At 37.6% G+C, this 19,444-nt stretch overlaps 1 protein-coding gene across 3 annotated transcripts in view; it reads right to left on the reverse strand.

Annotated features, from left to right (window-relative positions):
* The window catches only part of LOC149152832 (Leucine-rich repeat (LRR) family protein), a 519,369-nt gene that overhangs the window by 188,441 nt on the left and 311,484 nt on the right, over positions 1–19,444 (reverse strand). For all 3 annotated transcript variants that reach the window (XR_016262186.1, XM_089437808.1, XM_089437807.1), the window contains one exon: positions 13,765–13,855. Coding sequence is in view for 2 of the 3 variants with exons in the window: in XM_089437808.1 (XP_089293934.1) it covers positions 13,765–13,855 (91 nt within the window). In the remaining variant the exon portion in view is untranslated. The remainder of the gene's footprint in view (positions 1–13,764; positions 13,856–19,444) is intronic.

A 19,444-nucleotide genomic window follows, 5' to 3' on the forward strand; every position in this document is an offset into this window, starting at 1 on the left:
AGAGATAGTACATTTACAACAGAAGTCAACACTTTGACTTATCTAAGTAAGAGCATAGATCATCTCTAAGTAGATGATACATGAGGTAGCTGAACTCAGTTGAAGACATGCTGCTTCAACTGATTCTCCCAGGTGACTCCATCACCATGTTGCACCTATCATTGTGCTGCTCCTCATCATCATGTTGCACCTCACTATGCTGCACCATGTTGCACCCATCATCACTATGATGCATCCCATCATGCTTCATCAACCATGACTGTACCCATCACTATATTGCATCATGTGCCATTGCTGCACTATGTTTGCCATACTGTCCCATGTGCTTGCTACACCATGCTTGCCACCATGTGCTTACTACACCTTGCTTACCATACCATCATTTCATTGTAAGCATGCCTTTGTTGTTGTCCCATTGTTAGCATGCCTTTGTTGTTGTCCCATTGTGACATTGTTGTCCCATGTCATCATTGTAACATTGCTGCTATCAGGTTGTTATTGCTATCATGCTGCCCATGCATCTTGCTTACCGTACAGCTGTCCCAATTGGCTATTGTTGTTGTCCCATCACAGTTGCTATCCCAATTGTGCCATGACATAACTGTTGTCCTGATTGTATCGTTGTCGTCCCATCAATTGTGCCATGCCATAACTATTGTCCCAATTGTATGTTGTTGTCCCATCAATTGTGTCATGCCATAACTGCTTGTTGAAGTTTCTAAGTTTACTTAGTTTAGAAACCCTTCATGCACTTTTGTGATTTATTCCTACCTACTTGTTATTTTTCTTTAACAAGCTATTTACAAAGTAAATATTGAAAATAAACACCAATGCATGCTCAACATATTATAGATCAAAAACTAAAAGAAACAAGAACAAACACACCACATGACACCATTATTTTTGGACCAATGTCCCCGGAAAAACCCAATGTGGGAAAATCAGTGCAGCTATCTGAGGGTTTTCTTATTAAGCAATATCAAAGTACAATCTAGGTACGGAAACTAGCCTACCCAACAGAGAATTTCCTTAGCAGCTATACCTCACAGTTTGAGAGAAATCTCCTGGCTGAAACCCCGGAAAATCCTTCTAGCAGCTCCTCAGCGCAAAACTGCTCTGCAACCCCAACATCTACCCAAACTGGACTGCATCAGCCCCTCTCTGTCTCATGTTGGCCTTGCGTCAGCCTTTCTTGGCCTGCATCAGCCCCAGGAGGCCCAGCGTCAACTACGCTGGCCCATCTGTTGCTCTGCGCAGCACTTGGCTACCTCTGCGTGGCTCTGCGTCACCCTCCTTGGCTGTTGCGCTTCTCTCCTGGCACAATCTCTACCTTCTCTATTTCTCTGTACTCAATTCCCCTCGACTGCTCTCCCAATCACTGATTCTATCTCTCTTAGCAAACCCCGCTCTAGAGAATAGAATGGCTAATCATCTGGTGTGTTCTCCAAGTGACCCTCAAGCCTCCTCTTATACTTTTCCTGTTGACATCTCAACAGCCGCGCTTAAGTCCCTAATCAACAGCTAAGATTAGATCTGGCTTGATCCATGACTTTTGGACCATTCTAACACAGATTCATATTAATACACATTAATATTTTATTTTCCCTAAGTTTAGACTTAGGGACTCTATAAAAAATATTAATTATTTTAATATCTCCTGATCTGTTTAGAATTTGCCCAAACCCTTTCTCGGTATTGGAGATATCATGTGCCCCAACCTCTCCACCAAATTTCATGGCTAGAGCACACTCGATGCTACCCCAAATCAACACTGATGTCCCATCAATTGTGTCATGCCATAACTACTGTCCCAATTGTATGTTGTTGTCCCATCAATTGTGCCATGCCATAACTATTGTCCCAATTGTATGTTGTTGTCCCATCAATTGTGCTATGTCATAACTATTGTCCCATCAATTGTGCAAAGTCATAACTACTAACCCAATTGTATGTTGTTGTCCCATCAATTGTTTTGTTGCCAACACACCATACAAATGCTGCTATTCGTCACTTCATTACTGTTGTAATTTCTGGGATTGGTTAAGGCACACAACAGTCCCTAACCATCCTCCAATCTGGCCCAAAATTTCCCTTATGAAATGCGGCCTACCCTAGTGTTGACCTCATTTAGATGACTGCGTCTAGGGTATTCTAGGACTACGGCTAGGGATTCCTTAGGACTGCGGCTAGGGCTTCCTTCAATAGCTTCGTTGACCTATCTTCTTTGCTGCAGCTAGGGCAGCCTCCTTTCCTCCAACGTCTAGGGCTTCCACTCCTAGATTTCTCTTCCACTAAAACCCAAAGCGAGTGGAGAGAAATCAAGAGAGAAGTGTGTGTAAAATGACTCTCAATTCATCTCCTTTTATACTAAAACATTGAGCACATATGGGTGTTATTTAGTTGCTGGCCAACCTTGACGAATTGTCTAATTACACAAATAAATTCATAACTCCATGAATACTTATCGAAATCGGATGATCTTTAGATCAATCCTACACCTCTCGATAAGAGTGATGCAAGAAAAATATCATCTGCCATAAATAAGATGACCCACATGGAGTTTGGTCCTAGTTGCCAATTTTAACACAACACTGCAAGGAGAAATTAGAACAAGATGCAAGACTAATATGCAATGAAAATGCTCTAATGAGACAATATAGATCAAGAGAAATGAATAACCTACTATCCAATTTGCAAAAGTAACACTTGCTATACAAGATTACAAAAAACCTCTTCCAATGAATCAATGAGTCACAACAAAATTATATACCTTTAATCATGTGACTCATTTAGAATTTCGCTTTGTTATATGGTTGTAATGAAATCTAAAGTGTACAAGCACAAGTAGCTAGAGATAAACAAGTTGTCCACAGATATGTGAGCAACAGCTTGAATTAATAAACTTTTAGATTAGTGAAGCACTGTCACACCTTTAACTACTGTAGTTGATCATAGCATTGTTCATTTCATGAAACAGCATTTAGAAAATGGTAAGAGGATGCAAGCACAAACAACTCAAGAAAATGAGATTTCTATCATAAGTGATTTTACCATGCAATGAGATTCTAATGAGAGCAGAGAACCACAAAGTAAAAGGCTGGTATCCAAACCAAAGAAGAAATAAGAAAGGAGGCTCATTCCAATACTAATGCAAATATCAATCTGTGGTCTATAAAATGGCACAATGATGCATGCGAAAACCAATGAGGGACTAATGAATGCCCCAAACTTTAAGATATACCAACGTTACTCTGCTGTCAAGAAATCCGACTATTGTAACTTATTGCCAAGAATATATCAGTCCTTAGATACCGAAATTCAATAACCAATTAAAGCAAAAGAGCAATATGATGTGAGTCACTAGATGATCCAATCAGTCCACCAAATCACTTCTCAAATGATCACTGAATGCAGGATAAGGAGTACTAATGATCTAGATTCAAGCTTAGTGCCAAATGCAAAGGTAATATATCACTGTCATGTCAAGATCATACCTATATCAAACCTTTGAAGAAAAGGTATATCAGATTTCTAACAGTGAACTCAAGTCACCCGCATATGCATGCAATGATAGCCAAACACTTACACTTGATCCTCCAAAACAAATGGTGAGACCTCTGGAATTTCAGATCTCACTTCCACAATTTAATATCAGACTTTTGTAATGATTCTACTGTAAGATCAAAGAAATAAGCTGGTTGTAGCTTGTTTAACAAGTATATCAGTCTACCAAATCCAGATCAGTTATCAAAATCTGAAGAGAAAGGAAGTTCATGAACTATAAAAAACAAAAGAAGGTTGATGTACAGACCTTGTACGCTCAGAAAACACCACTGGAACAATACTACCAGTTACTCAATATCAAGATTTATCACTGAAGAAGCATAAAATAAGAGCCAATATACTTAGATTATTGTTGTGATAATTATGCAGTGAATTTTTTAGGGTGTTTTCAGACTTATTATTATATGTTTAAACATGAAATTAAAGTCTGTGATGATACTGTCTTAGATCTGAAGTATGGGCAACCAAAAGGCTACAATAGAGAGCAACATAAGGCAGATCTGGCAGCAGCAGGGATTAAATGGAAGGCTTAAAGGAAAACGACAGGGGAAAGAGGTTGCTACAGGCAGCTTTAAGGCTAGGAGGCACCGTGAAGGTTTTAGATGCTCAAATCCTCAAAACTTTTAATGAATAAAACTCCTCTTCAAATCTTTGATTCAATCAAACTTTTACTGAATAATCGATTGTTATGGCCCTGTAAAAAAAATTCCTGAGTCCAGATCTTACCCTCCAAGGTCTAAATCTGGCTCATATCTGAAGATCTCTTTGGTTGATTTCTCAGATCTATACCTGCAAACAATCTTTGAACCTAGATCTTTCCCTCCAAGGTCTAGATCTGGCTCAGATCTAAAGATTTCCTTGGCTGATTTCTCAGAGCTATTCCTGCACAAGTAAAAAGAGAAAAACCCAATACCCAATATGTACAAAAATAGAGAAAATCCCAAAAACCAAAGTGTTAAAATCAGTGTTACTTGGGAGCGGGAGCGAAAGCTTGGAGCAAGAGTGAAAACAGGTGTAGGAGTGACATTTTCAAAAGCTCCCAGTTTGGAAGCAAATCCCAAAGCGTTTTTTATATAATATATATATTTTTTATATTTTGATACATATATGTCAACAAAAACATGTATAATGATGAATTAGATATAAAAAACATAAAAAAACATAGATTGATCATTGAACCATATAACAACAATCATCTAGAAGTTATGATCTTCATCAACCACGTCCACAAGTTAGTAACATTCAACATATTGACTCTCATGAATCATGATTCATCAATCTTAAAGTTTCAACTCCAAGCTTTCAAAAATGAAAATTCAATATATAACATTTATCATCATTGATCACCAAAGTTGTACTTGTAAGCTAAGTTTAACCATTACAAGAAATAATATCTAACATGAAATGAAACGTTATAAAATGAAATGAAATGAAACAACTTTCACAAAGCATCATATTCATAGTTCAGAATCATTACCAATGAGTTATAATTGCCAACTTCAAACTTAAATTGTCATATATTGTTTACAAAAAATATTATAATAAATATGAAAGAGTCAACAGTTATGAAAACTACTAGAAACTAGAAAAGACAAGTAAACTAAACTATAAATCTATTATCTACTACTTATGTGGCCCTTGCCACGAGAAGTGTCTGATGTATGAGCAGGTCATGGTGGTCTTCTAGGAGTCTCCTTACGCACAGACCGACGACTAGAACCAGAAGGCATATGCCCTCCATGTGAAGGTGTAGATGGAGGTAGTGACAGCAAAGGAACAAGACTCGGAACTCGAGCACTGCTACTGGATGGTGGAGGTGGCATGGTTGTTGCTTCATCTTCCTCTCTCATAAGTTTCGCTTCCAATTCTTCAAGATGTATAGTGCCATCCTCCAAATTATCATCCTCTGGATGGTTGTCCCAAATTTTATATGTTGGATCCTCATAAGCCCAATCACAGTAATGACTCAACAACCTCAAGTTGTAATGCACATAAACCAAGCTTTATGCCCGATTTTCATTGAGTCTGTTTCTTTTCACATTATGAATGAAGATGTAGGTGCTCCAACACCTCTCTGCAGAAGAAGTATTTACAACCTGAGAGAGAACTCTTTTTTGCCAATTTTGGCAAAAGTCCTTGGTTGCCATATGCTTCCCACCATGTGAGAGCATCAAATCTGTCTCTATCTTCCATTACATGGAAGGTACACCAAACAAACGAGTGCAACTAAAGTATCTACCTAATTCAAGACACAGACTAGCACATTCCTCCCTGTCAGGTATCAACTTGTCTAATGCTTGCAAATATCCTATAGATACCTCTTCATCCATATGGGGTTTGACCCTAACCCCACCCCCTGGTGCAGGTTGGCCCAACCAAGATGCAGAGTAGTATTTTGGCGTAAGGATATACACTAAGGCATGTAGTGGAACATTAAGTTTATCCCACCATATACACACACAATCGTGAATCAGTTTATACAAGTTGGGATCATTTTTATGAACAATATCTTTTATTTGCCCCAACATGGTATCCATCTGCTCATACACCTCGACAATCAGTGGTTTATCTATATCTGCAAACTGAATCATATGATAAACGGGCTTGGTGAAATCCAATACTTGCCTCACACATGCCCCAAACATACCATCAAGAGCGGTCTCCTCCACTTGTTCAAAACCTTGTCTGTCAGCTGCATTTATAGCCCTTTCCTTTAATACCTGCCAGTGTGGACTTGATACCATGCTAGCCAATGACTCTCTTACCTTCAAAAGGTGTCTGAAGGTGAGGTAATAGCTACCAAATCTAGTCCTCACAATCTTCAACAACTCCAATCTTGAGTGACTGCGGAAATGGCCATGGGTATTGCTATGATTTGTAATAAATTTTATCATTTCATTGCCTCTCTTATACAAGTCACCAATCCATTTGTGTTGTTCATTTTTGTTCTTAACAATATCATGCATCAAAAGGTTCATTGTGTGAACCAAACACCCAAACCAAAATATGTTAGGGTATTTATCCTCAATAATTGCTCCCACTGCCTTACAATTAAGAGCATTATCAGTGATGACTTGGATGACATTGTATGGCCCAATACATTGAATTGTTTCAAGTAATGGTTCTGCAATGTTGATGTCGGTCTTGAACTTGTCTGAGTAATCATATGCTGAAAGAAAGATGGCACAACTAACAGACACAGCAAGAACACTTATCAATGGCTTGCCTTTTACATTTTTCCATCCATCAGATACAATGAACACCCCATGGTCAGTCCAAGAACTTTTCATTCTACTCAAAGAATGTGACATTTTTGCTTTTTCATGATCAAGTCCAACGGTTCTAGCCTTGTCATACCTAGGGCTCTTGTATCCTTTAGGGGCATCATTTATGGCAGAAACCATTTCATGCCAATAACATAAGCAAAGAACATTGAATGGAATCCCACATGCATAGAGAAACCTGTAAACATTTGAATCCACATCATTCCTACACCCTTCATCATGGAAATCTGATATGCTTCTACGCCTTAAACTTGGTGACCCTGTGCCTCCATATCCACTGCCTTGGGAGGATGCTGAAGGAGTTCCTTGTGTATGTGATTGTGAGCTTGGTTCAAAGAAACCCTTTGATTTTTTAGATTTGTATTGGGCTTCCTCCTCTTCCCTTATGTATTTGGCTCTATCTGTTGCTGACACACCTGTACAAGTTTTGATTCCTATTTGTTTATCTCCATCCCATGGCCCTTTCCCGCAGAGGTGCTTTCTGGCACGGGTGTATGAACCTGTGTAGTTATTATTGCCATGGGGCAATGAAATTTAGTGGTTCCACCCCCTTTCCTTGCTTCAGGCCTATTAACATATTTCCACAATGGAGTTTGGTCTTGTTTATTTTTTGAGACTCATGTTCACTCTCCTTCAGCTCCTCCTCTCTGGGGTTTTCAACAAATCCACTATGACACACTTCATCCACTTCTTCATTTTCAGCCCTCCTTTTTCTATTCTCCAACACCATAATAACCAAAAAAAGAACCAAGAAAAAGAAAATGCCAATAAATATAACCATGATGTTTGAAATTTGAAGTTTTGAATCTGCAAAAAAATGGAATGGGAATGGGAAAAAAAATTATTTATTTATTTATTTAGTAATGAACATTAAAAAAAATTGCTAGAATAGAGCCTACCTCTTTGGCCTCCAATCTTCCCTTGCTCCTTGCTCCTTTCTTTCTCTTGCTCCTTGCTCCTTGGCACTTGCTCTCTCCTTGCTCCTTTCTCCTTGCTCTCACTCTCGCTCTCTCTTGCCCCTCGCTCTCTCTTTCTCCTCACTCTCTCTTACTCTCCCTTTCTCTCATTTTCACTCTCATTCACACAATTTCTAAAATAATGAAATTCATTGGAGGGAGAGTTTATTTATATTCCCTCCTTTTCCTCCCTTCTCTCCCTTTTTTTTCCCAATAGGCGCCTTTTTTTTTGGCGTAATTTATTTTTTTCCGCGCAATTTTTTTGGGCATCACTCACACCGTTGGGAGCTCCCGGGCTATAAAAATCGCTCTCGGAGCAATGCTCCCCAATTCGATCCGGCAATAGGCAAGGAGCGAATTTTTTTTCCCGGAAGCGCATTGTTGACCCGCTCCCAAGTCGCTCCCGCCCGGAGCGCGGATTGGGAGCGAGATCAAGGGGGGGCACTCCCCTGCAACACTGGTTAAAATTCAAAATTATGTTACAAAATTTTAGATCTACACAAGTAAATAACAAATCTATACAAATAATTTATAGATCTATACAAATAATTTACAGATCTATCAAATTTTCCACAAAAAATTAGATTTTTTAAATTTTAAAAGGAGGTGTTAACTCGAAACACTCTATGTATCACCAACAAAATCTTATGATAAGCACAGAGCTAATTTAGCTTGGCTCTTTAGAAAACACAGATCGAGAGTTCACTGGTTCAACTGAAAACTTCCCCTAATGCTCGAAGATCTAAAATCAAGATTTCCCTGCAAAACTCAATCCAACCATCAAAAATAGAACGAGAAAATAATAATAAAATTCATACAAATAGAGATACCTGCTATTACGTTCAAAATTTAAATTATTATTCAAACCCCAGCGACTGAGCAAGATACCTGTACTCAAATCACTCTTGAGAAGCTATCATCAATGGAGTTATAAAAATTTATGCATGAAAACAACACATCTTACCGTATTCCCATGAAGAGTAACACTAGCGGAATTTAACCTCGAAGCCCTTCTTTATTATCTAGAAAAAAAGATTACACCAGAGCTTCTTGCTAAGCACACGATCAAAAGATCAGATGGATCAACTGACAAATGACTTCCTATTTAAAGATAAATCCTCCAACGGCTAGTTTGAGTGATCCTCGTCAAAGCAATCTCGACCATTGATGAAAATTAAAATTTCTTTTAATCTCTTCCATCGAAATATTTAAATATTTAGGGAAATTCGAAATTTTTAATTAAATGCATTTTAATTAACTCAAAAATAGAATTTTTGAGTTAATTTCCCCAAAAAAATTGACTTTGACTTAATCCCCAGGGATCAAAGGTTTAAAATTTAGCAAAATAATTAATTTACCTTAGTCCCGAGACCTTTTAAAATTTAATTTTTTAGGACCCACGAATTTTGCATTTGGAAAATTTAAATCTACCTAGGACCTAGAATTAACTAAATTTCTAGCTTAGGATTTTAATTAATGTTTTGCCAGAAAATTTAATTAATTAACCTATGAGGGGATAAATTATTTTTCCAACCCTCAAAACACTTTACATCATGATTTTCATATTTTTACATTATAAGGGGGAAAACCCATTTGTAATAGACCCTCACAGACCACCCATTTCTGCGACACAAATATAATCCAACAGACCAAGCAATTTGTAATAAAATAACCTAACCAAATAGTTAAGATTATTCCCAAATCACTTTTACATAGACTCAATCTAGAACACTAGGACTCGCCTAAGATCCTAGCGACAAAATCCATTCCAACTTTGGGGTAAGATTGGAGGGGAAAACTCTACCGACCATCCGAAAATGGATCGGTGAGACAAAAAACCTCCCAGAATGGAGATCATCACTAGAAAGGTAGGTTTACCTAGGTTGTTACATACATGACATGGTTCTGCTGAGATTATTTACATCATATACATGAAGAATGCGTTTACATTATAACATGATGATCACGTTGATGATGATCACGTTGATGATAATCGCTAGATGACACAGACACATTGATCAGGCGTTATTCCTTTTGCGAAAAAATGGGGTATATTGTTATGGGTCGTTGACACATAGTGGTCAACGGACCCAATGGACAAATGTGGACTAATATGGAAAATATGTGAAAAGGGGTTAAAATGAGAGAAGGAGAGTGATGTACATGGTATTGAGAAGTGGGACCACACAACCAAAATCGAGCTTTTCCATGTAGTGACACTCCCAAAGCTAATAGCCAATAAAGGAGATCCCATGGAACTAGGATACAAAGGTAACCACCAAGTTGGACAAGGGGACAAGAGTACAAACCAAGCCCATTCTTTCCACTAAATCCCCCCATTAATCCATGCCCAGAAATATCCATGATAAGTAAGCAAAAAAACCCAACTACAAAATGAAATCCATACCTTCGGGGTTGGAAGGCCCACCTTCAAATATACGATCATGACATATGGGCAAGGGTGCATAATGGCTGGCTCAGGTGGCATAGATGTTGCCACATCGAGCTATTTGGGGGCTGCAAGGGGTTGCAAGCTACTGGCTAAAAATAATCTACGAGAAATATTTCCCCTATTGGTGTCACCCACAAGTGGTGGGTAATAGGTCCCACTATACTAGCAAGAAAAAACTTGGGCATAATAGATCAAGGAAACCCACTGTAAAATGATGACTCTGGGGATTAGTTGTAGCAATATTCTAGATGTTCCTGCCCCTTCACCAGCATTTGACTCTTCATTACTACCCCTATTGCGATTTTGTTGCCTCATTTCATCTACTACTTCCCTTTATCCCTTTGTCAAATTATTCAAAGCCTTTAGAAGGCTCCAGAAATCCGCTTCCCCTCTATCTTGTTCCCCCAGGTGTTTGGTATTAATATCTTCTTCTCTATGTTTGAGAGATTCTTATTCTGGATCAATCTACAATTTTCTTTCCTCGCTCCTATATCTTTGCCTTACATATGTCACATTTTGTTTGTCTCCAAGGGTTATATGCACTACTTCCACAACTAGCCAAGATCATGCTCTATTGCCATTGTAATGTACCGAAACTATGTGCTATTTTATTTCAAAAAAAAATCAAAATTTTCTTCGAGGACTTTTGTCAAACATTTAGTGGACAAACATTTTCACAAACACTTGGCGAGCAAAGTAAACAACATGTATAGCAAGAATATTCCAAGGGAAAACCAATACTTATATTAGTTGTAGGAGAAGATTTACATGCAAACATAAACCTCAATATTACTCTGGCAATGGTTGAACCAATTCGGCCTCCCAAAAGATGAGAACTTCTACACTCTGGGACTAAACTTGATCCACAAAGAATTCAGCATGAATACAACAGTTTGATCAAATAAGGATGAAGTCGGCCTCAGCAATAAATTTGGCAAACTCTTGCTCAGCCCAGTAGGGAAGACAAGAAACTCGATCCCCAAGCAATAAGCAACTAAACCTCTAGATAAATTATCAATTTGGCCTCGATTTAACTGACCAATTCGGCCCTTGGATAAATGAACAACTCTGCCTCTTGTAGCAACTAATTTGGCCTCTAGAAATGACCAACAATTCGACCCCCTAGAGATACTAAACCTCCTCCAACAACACAATTCGGCTTCTTCTAGGAAGGGCAATACAAATTCGATCCCCCAGTAGGAACAACTCAGCCTCCCTGTAGAAGTGATTTTCGGCCTCCTCAAAATTGATATGACTCCTAGTAATGAGATCCTCGGCAATAAACTCAGTGACAGTAATTAATTCATCCTCCAATAGGAAATGATCACGACCCTCCAGCAATCAATACAAGTGAACTTGGCCTCCCTACATAATGTAATTCGGCCTTCTTGAGAAGATAAGTCGGCCTTCGCAAATACAACTCAGCCCAACAGATAAACTCAATCTTCTCTAAGAATGTGCTCTCGGCCTCCTTTAGAATTATGCTCACGACCCTATAAACTGCTTGAACTCGGCTTCAATAATTTCGCTGAACATGACCACAATAAATTCACTGAACTTAGCCTCCTCGGAATTCCTCCAACAAATATAGAAAACCCTATTCATGGATTTATCCTCCAAATCAAAGGTTTGTCTTCAGGGAATTCTAGCTCCAACACATACAATAAGCACAAATATTTTGATTTGGGGTAGCATCGGATGTGCTCTAGCCTTGAAAATTGGTGGAGAAGCTAAAGCACATGAGATCTCCAAGACCCAGAAATGGTTTGGGCAGAATCTAACCAGTTTGGGAGATATTAAAATAATTAATATTTTTAATGGAGTCACTAACTCTAAACTTAGGGAAAATAAAATATTAATGTGAATTAAAATAAAACTGAGTTAGAATGGTCCAAAAGTCATGGAACAAGCCAAATCTAATCTTAGTTGTTAATTAGGGACTTAATCTCGGCCGTTAAATTGTCAACGAGAGAAGTATAAAAAGAGGCTTGAGGGTCAGTTAGAGAACACACCAAGTTGATCAAAAATTCGATTTTTTGGGGCAGGGCTTGCTGAAGAAATCAAAGGAGTGATCAAAGTTGCAGCTGAGGGGCAGTGAATGTAGTAGTAGAGAGGTAGAAATAGTACCGGGAGCATCAGCGCAGAAGCCGGGAGAGGGTTGACGCAAAGCCAGCTAGAGGCCACGCAGAAGCAGCCAGAGGCCACACAAAAGCAGCCAGAGGCCACGCAGAGGTAGCCAAGAGCTACGCATAGCCTGAGGAGGGCTAGCGTGGGAGATGCATAGGCTCCAGAGGCTGATGCAGAGCTCAGAGAGGCTAATGTTGGGTAGACATTGGGCCAGAGTGGCTGACGCAGACCCTAGAGGTTGACACTGGGAGATTTCGTGGGGCAGATTGGGGTTGATATCTATCTCCGACTGAGAGGTACTACTATCGAGGGCATTCTCTGTTGGGTGAGCCATTTCTGGCACCCAAATTGTATTCTGAAACTGCTTAATAATAAAACCCTCAGATAGCTGCACTAGTTTTCCCGCATTGGGTTTTTCCGGGGACATTAGTCTAAAAATAACGGTGTCACTTGTGTGCTTGTTTGTCCTTCAGTTGATGATTTGTATGTGTTGAGACTGTACTTGTATTTATTTTCAGTATTTACATGGTAAATAACTTGTTAATTAACATAACAAGTAAAAAGAATTAAATCAGAAAGTACAGGAAGGATTTATAACAGTTAGACTTAGAAATTCGAACAAAATAGAAGACTTGAAACGATCTCCTCCAAGAGCCAACTAGGGTGGCAATGGATGTCCACCAAAATCAGCTGAGTACCAACTAGGGTGGCAAGTGATGTCCATGGAAAACAGTTTGATAATTTCTCCTAAAATCTTTGAGCTAGACTCGCTTGATAATCACAAGATAGAATGAATCAGGAATGACCTTCTTTCCCTTTTTAAAAGACTTGTCAGATCTTCTCCAATCTTCTAGAACTCTCTTTTCTTAATATTTTATTGATAATGTCACTTATTTCCTCCAAGTGACCTTTTCCCCTTTTATTAAAAATAATTTTTCCCCTTCTATTAATAATAATTTTCCCCTTTTTATTTATAACAACAAAATCAAAGTGAGTTGGGAAAAACTTCCTTAGTCTCCTTGACAATTTTCCCCTCTTGCTAGCCCAAAGGAGACAGACAAGCAGGAATGATAACTCCATGCCCAAGTAATCGAGGACATTACATTTTAGATCAATATTATGAATGATACCAAAAACCACCCAAACACTCCAATCATCTTTCAATTTCCAAAGAACCAGGAATGTTACGAACAGATATTTCCAATAAAAATGTCAATAGTTTTGAGTGTAATGATAGTCTCTAATTTATGACTAATTTTATTTGAATTGATTTGTATATTTATTACACTGGAGAAAAAACAGCTGAGAAAACAAAAAAATATTATAAATGGAAAGAATAGAATAAGAAACAAATACATTTGGGAAGCTGGAGTTCCCTTACCGAGCTCTGCTGGAAACCCTGTAATGTCATTGTTTGATAAGTCCAAGACAGAAAGGCGAAGCTTGCATGCCTCCTTTGGAATCTCTTTAAGCTGCAATTCATGACATGATTCCACATTTCAGTCTCTGTTTTCAGCATCATCAAGCTTCTAGTAAGCATTTATTAGAAAAAAAGGGTATCTTGTCCATGTATATTGTAATATGTCGTGGAAAATACAGACAGTTTACCAAATCTACAATATTTGATGCATTAAAAACATCAGGAACAAATTGTTTGCAAGGAAAAACCACCAATGCAGTCTTAATAATTAATCAAGTCAAAAGATGGCAACCATCTTGGCTAAAAAACCATATTACTGTCCAGGGATGACCAAAATCATTCAATGGAATTGGTGAGTACATCCATGCTCGATTATAGTAGGCAGTCAGTGCGTAAGGTATGAACATCATGTTCTAACTCATGATCCAACAATGCAATTATGCCATAAAAAATTCCTTCACAATCAATTAATAACAATCACTGCATCATTCATGGCATTTAAGAATCATTAACCAAAGCTCTTATTCAATACATAGTTTTTACAATATATACATGCAATCAATAGAGATATGGGTGATTCACAATACATTAGAACTTCCTCTACTCACGATGATAACTTCAATCAAGAGAGGGGCTTCCTTTATGCACATAGAGTGTCACAATGAAATACTTGCAAATAATATTTATTACTGCTAAATAAAAATATGAGTTGATGGTACAATAACTCTCGTGACAGTTTGCTATATAGCATTCACTGGCCATGAGGTGAAAGGGTATGTGCCCCTTGAGTATTCATTTTAATTAATCAATTTATTACTATGTATTATGTTTATAACATTGGACTCTAAATTCAGCCCTCTTTGCCCAGGAAAAGTCAGTAAGGATGTGGATTCCTGCCCACATCCCAAGACATACAAGGAAGTGACGAGGCATTCGTCACCTGACCATTCATGAGCTTGGGGTATTTTGTGAATGAATCGCTTTTGCACATTGTTTAGTGCACCTAATTTTAATCAATGTTCCACCGAGTTTATGGGACAGGGAAACGCAGGAGAGGGCATATGCACAAGGGGGGCATATATAAGCAAACCCAAAATTTAGGGAATTTTCGGGAAATGGGGGGACATCAAAGCCATAAAAATTATAAAATTATAAATTATTAAAATTTTAATATATAAAAATAAAAAAATAAAATCCCAAAAATATGTCAATAACTAAATAGAAAATCTTAATAATTATAAAATGTACATCTAAATACTAATTATGATCATCATTACATATAAGACTATTATCATTTATGAATGATCATTTGACATTTTTGCATTGTAAATCTAAAAGTAAATTACTAAATTGAATCCATCATTTGACATTATGCAATGTTCCATCTAAATTCATAATTTGGCATAATGCAAGGTACATCTAAATTAAATTAATAAATTCATAATTTGACAATTGAAATTATGCAATGCACATCAAATTTTCAAAACCGATAAAAGGTAAATTCATCATATGACAATGACAATGACATTATGTTGAAGTCTAAAATAGTCATAAAATACTAAACTAAAAGTAAACATAGAAAGCACTGAGCAGTGAAATACTAGTAAATTTCTCAAAAAGTACTAAATAATATTAATAAATACTAAGTTTTAATATACTTTATTTTTTATTTTTATTTTTGTTTTTAATTTTTTTTCAAGTTTTAAATTTTAATATAACTTAATTTTTATTTTTTTTTAAATCACATTTTGACAAATTTTAAGTTTGAATATAGTTTCATTTTTTTTGTTTTTTTTATATATTTAAATTTGTATTTTTTTTTTTAATTTTAATGTTTTATAAAATTTATTAGACAAAAAAATGGGGGGTCACATATGCATCCCCCCAGCGTCCGCCTTGTGTCCCCCCTGCAAAGGAGTCACGTTTCATCACCAAAAAAACGTCTCCCTGGAGTTTTCCCAAGTTTCCCCAAAAAGGGGACGTGGGGGAAACGTTTCCCCAGGAGTTTCCCCATCCCTGGAGTGTAGGGGAGCATCGAGGCGCATCCCCCACCCTGGGGGACGCACGGGGGACGGGTCCCTGTGGAACTGATTTTAATGAAGTTGAATCTTATGTCATGGAGTGTGAGAGGGATGACAATCCCTCCTAGAATAGTGCTCATCAAATAAGATAATTTAATTAATGTCTAGCAGGTGACCACATAGTTGGTCAATAGTACCCAAAAGTATAGTGAATGTTAATAAGCAATGGAAGTGCAAAAGCAATTCGTTTCACTACTCTACTAAGAGCAAAGAAAGATCTAACTAACTAGTCAATAGAAATCCAAGTAGTGCAGTTACAAAATTAAGAATGAAACCAATGTCCAGCATACGTAGTTGTTGTTGAGGACCGTTGAGGTGAGAAGCAGAGTGGGAAGATGAAGAGGATGCCTCTCAATCTAAGTCATTGATCACCATGAGGGGACCAATTACCTACCTGATGAAGTTGTCCAAAATTAAAATATCCTAGATCAGGGGGCCAAGTTGTAAAATCTTGAGGTGAGCCCTAGATCACTGAGGTTTATGCCCCCTATTATCCAAGGTTGTTACAAAGAAATACTTCCAAATAATATTTATTATTGTTGAATAAAAATATGAACTGATGGTGCAATAACCCTCCTGGTGGTTTGTTATATAGCATTAACTAGTCACGAGGTGAAAGCGTACATGCCCCTTGACTATTCATATTAATTAATTTACTTATTAATATTTATTGTGTTTATAACTTTGCCAACACCTTCAAAATTGCTTTGTCCTCAAGGGTAATTAGGGGTATTGTTCGCGAAAATTTTTTGTTTCCATGATGCATCTTCTCTTGGATGTTTTTCCATTTGACAAGGTTTTCTTTGATGGTTCTAGAATGTAACACTCTTTCCTTAGTTGCAAGAATTCCTTTTCGTTCTAAAATAATTCTTCCTTCGTTGTCAAAGTCAAGAATCTTTGTTTGAACAAGTTGGGCTTGTCTCAATACCATCTTGAAACAAGATACATGGAAGACATTGTGGATGCTACAATTATCTGATAACTTAACCCATAGGCTACTTCGCTAACTTTTTTGTTAATTTGAAAAGGCCCAGAGGAATTTTGGAGCCAATTTGTTTTCTCCTTGTTGTTTAAGTGATAAATGCTTAAAAGGTTCGAGTCTTACAAACACCCAATCGCCTTCTTTGAACCTTCTTTCTAATTTATGTTGGTTTTCTCATTTCATTCTATTACAAGTTGTAGCTAAATTTTCTTTTACCATTTTGATGATCTCTGCACTTCGTCAAGACAATTCTTCAATACTTGGACCTTAGTGTGAATTAGTGCAAATTCCTTCCATTGTGGTGGTTCATAACCATCTAAGACTTGGAAGGGAACCATTTTGGCAGATGTTTAGTAGGTAGAATTATACCACCATTCGCCTAAATGCAACCATTTCTTAACATTCACAAAACAACGGAGGTAAGTTTCCAAGCATTTATTTACAATTTTTGTTTGTCCATCTGTTTACAGATGGTGAGCTAAACTCGTATTAAGGGATATTCCAGTTTTCTGGCAAAATCTCATGAAGCACCCCAAGCATGGTATAAATGCTTTTAGAGTAACCCGAAAGTTAACACTACCTCTTTACCAGCAAAGTGTTTACACTGACATCTATTGACTCCATCTAGAACTCCTCCAAATTTACTGTCCACAAACTTGTATGTCGTGCAATCCCAAAATCAACCACAACGATCTCTAAAGAACCTATCACCCATGCTATCACTACATCTCAATCTTCCAATGAATGGCAAGCACCTTTGAATATGGAGGAATATCTCTCTATACCAAAAGCAACATGCCAAACTCCATCATCTTCCAACTTCCAAGTCAACATCATGAGGCAAAATCAACAAGCACCACATCATGAGTTGTCCACGAAATCCTATAGAGAATATCACATCTCTGTACAAGATCAAGATAAATGCATCACATCTATCAAAGTTAGAAAGATAGAGATCCATACAAATCAACTCCTTGATCCTAGAATACAAAGATCATGATATAGGCAACAATCCATGCAAGCTCATCACCATCCTATGAACATGAGACTCCCTCTCATGCACCACAAATCCTCTAGCAACTAGACCAACCTGAACTAGGTCAACGTTGAATTTTCTTTATATCCCAGGTCTGGTCTATGTCTAGACTAGATCATAAACACACTGAAGATACTCAACTATAAAAGCACTTTGCACAACGGAAATGTAACAACAGTGAACCAATACAACATAAGATATAGATATAGCCCAAAAAACTTCTTATTAGTCCATCACCAATAAATTCATAGTGCTCCTCTACCATGGATCATGGCCCTTTTACATCTTGATACAAGACTAGTATACAACTAGGGCCTCAACTCCCTTTGACCTTCAATCTGCCTAACAAAACAATGATAAAATCATAAAACAAACTTATTTGCCGATGTAGCCCTTCACAGCAACCCTTTTAGTGTTTATTTGCCATTAATACCTGGTTGTCCTTTGCCTCCTTCATACAAAGATTTGTCTCATTTCAGACCTTTGTACAAGTAGTTGCTCACAATGGTCAAATCCTTCAAACCACTTGCATTTATCAGTTCCAAACACTTCAACTACTCATAGTCAATTTCTCCTTCAATTTACTGCATAATTAGCCTCTAATATTGTTGTCCAACCCTTCCTTGGATGAACAGGTTTCAAGATGAATACTCAACAACCTTTTCTTCACAGAATACCACCTTCGCTTGCCTTTCTCTTAGGCTGAGATACCTCGGCCTATCCTCCTTAAGGGTCTAAGGTTGTAATATCTCAAACGGTATATTATGCTACATTTGCAGAAAACGGACTCAACCCAAATTTTACCATTAAATTATCATTCATTTAACAGAAGATTGCCATGTAAAATAAAACAAGATAATGCATGCAATTCAATCATACAATGAGCAGAAATAATCTCAGCTTTCATTATAATAAATAATTGAAAGAGTGTGCATGATGATAAAGCTTAAATAGTTGAGATAGACAATTTGGTCTCCAAAACTGATATGCTCTAATGCTGAAATTGGCCCCCCCGAAACTGAATTGAAATCAATCACTGCGCCTGTGAATTCTGGCTGAATTCACCAAGGAGATGAGGTGGGTTTTCGTCCACTCTCACCAAGATCACCTGAGGACTTCCGTCCTGGGACTACTGCTGAAGTAGAGAACCGAGTTCTCAAACCTCTCCACAAGAAGAAATCACAAATCCAAGATGTCCTGTTAGGGTCCCACCATAACCCCCTTGTTTATGTAGTGGGATCGAGTCATAGTAAAGAGTCAATAAAGCCCATATTAATAATCATAAGTGGTTAACCCGCAATTAATGACGGGACCACAGTTAGTTGCAAATGGGCCATGGTATTAGATAGATGGTATTAATAAAACCCATGGTATTGATCCATGGTATTGCATGTATGAGTCATATATAAAGGATAGAGACTCCCTGCGAGGAGCATCGTGTCTTATTTCTATATCAAGCTCTGCTCTATTGGAGGTTGCCCCCTCGAAGAGGCCAGTGAACATTGCTTTCTGAATAATAAAATATTCGCTGTTGTCTCTCAC

Source organism: Pinus tabuliformis, chromosome 9 (assembly GCF_031772625.1).
Source record: "Pinus tabuliformis cultivar Carrire ecotype Pingquan chromosome 9, CPIR1, whole genome shotgun sequence".
NCBI lineage: Eukaryota > Viridiplantae > Streptophyta > Pinopsida > Pinales > Pinaceae > Pinus > Pinus tabuliformis.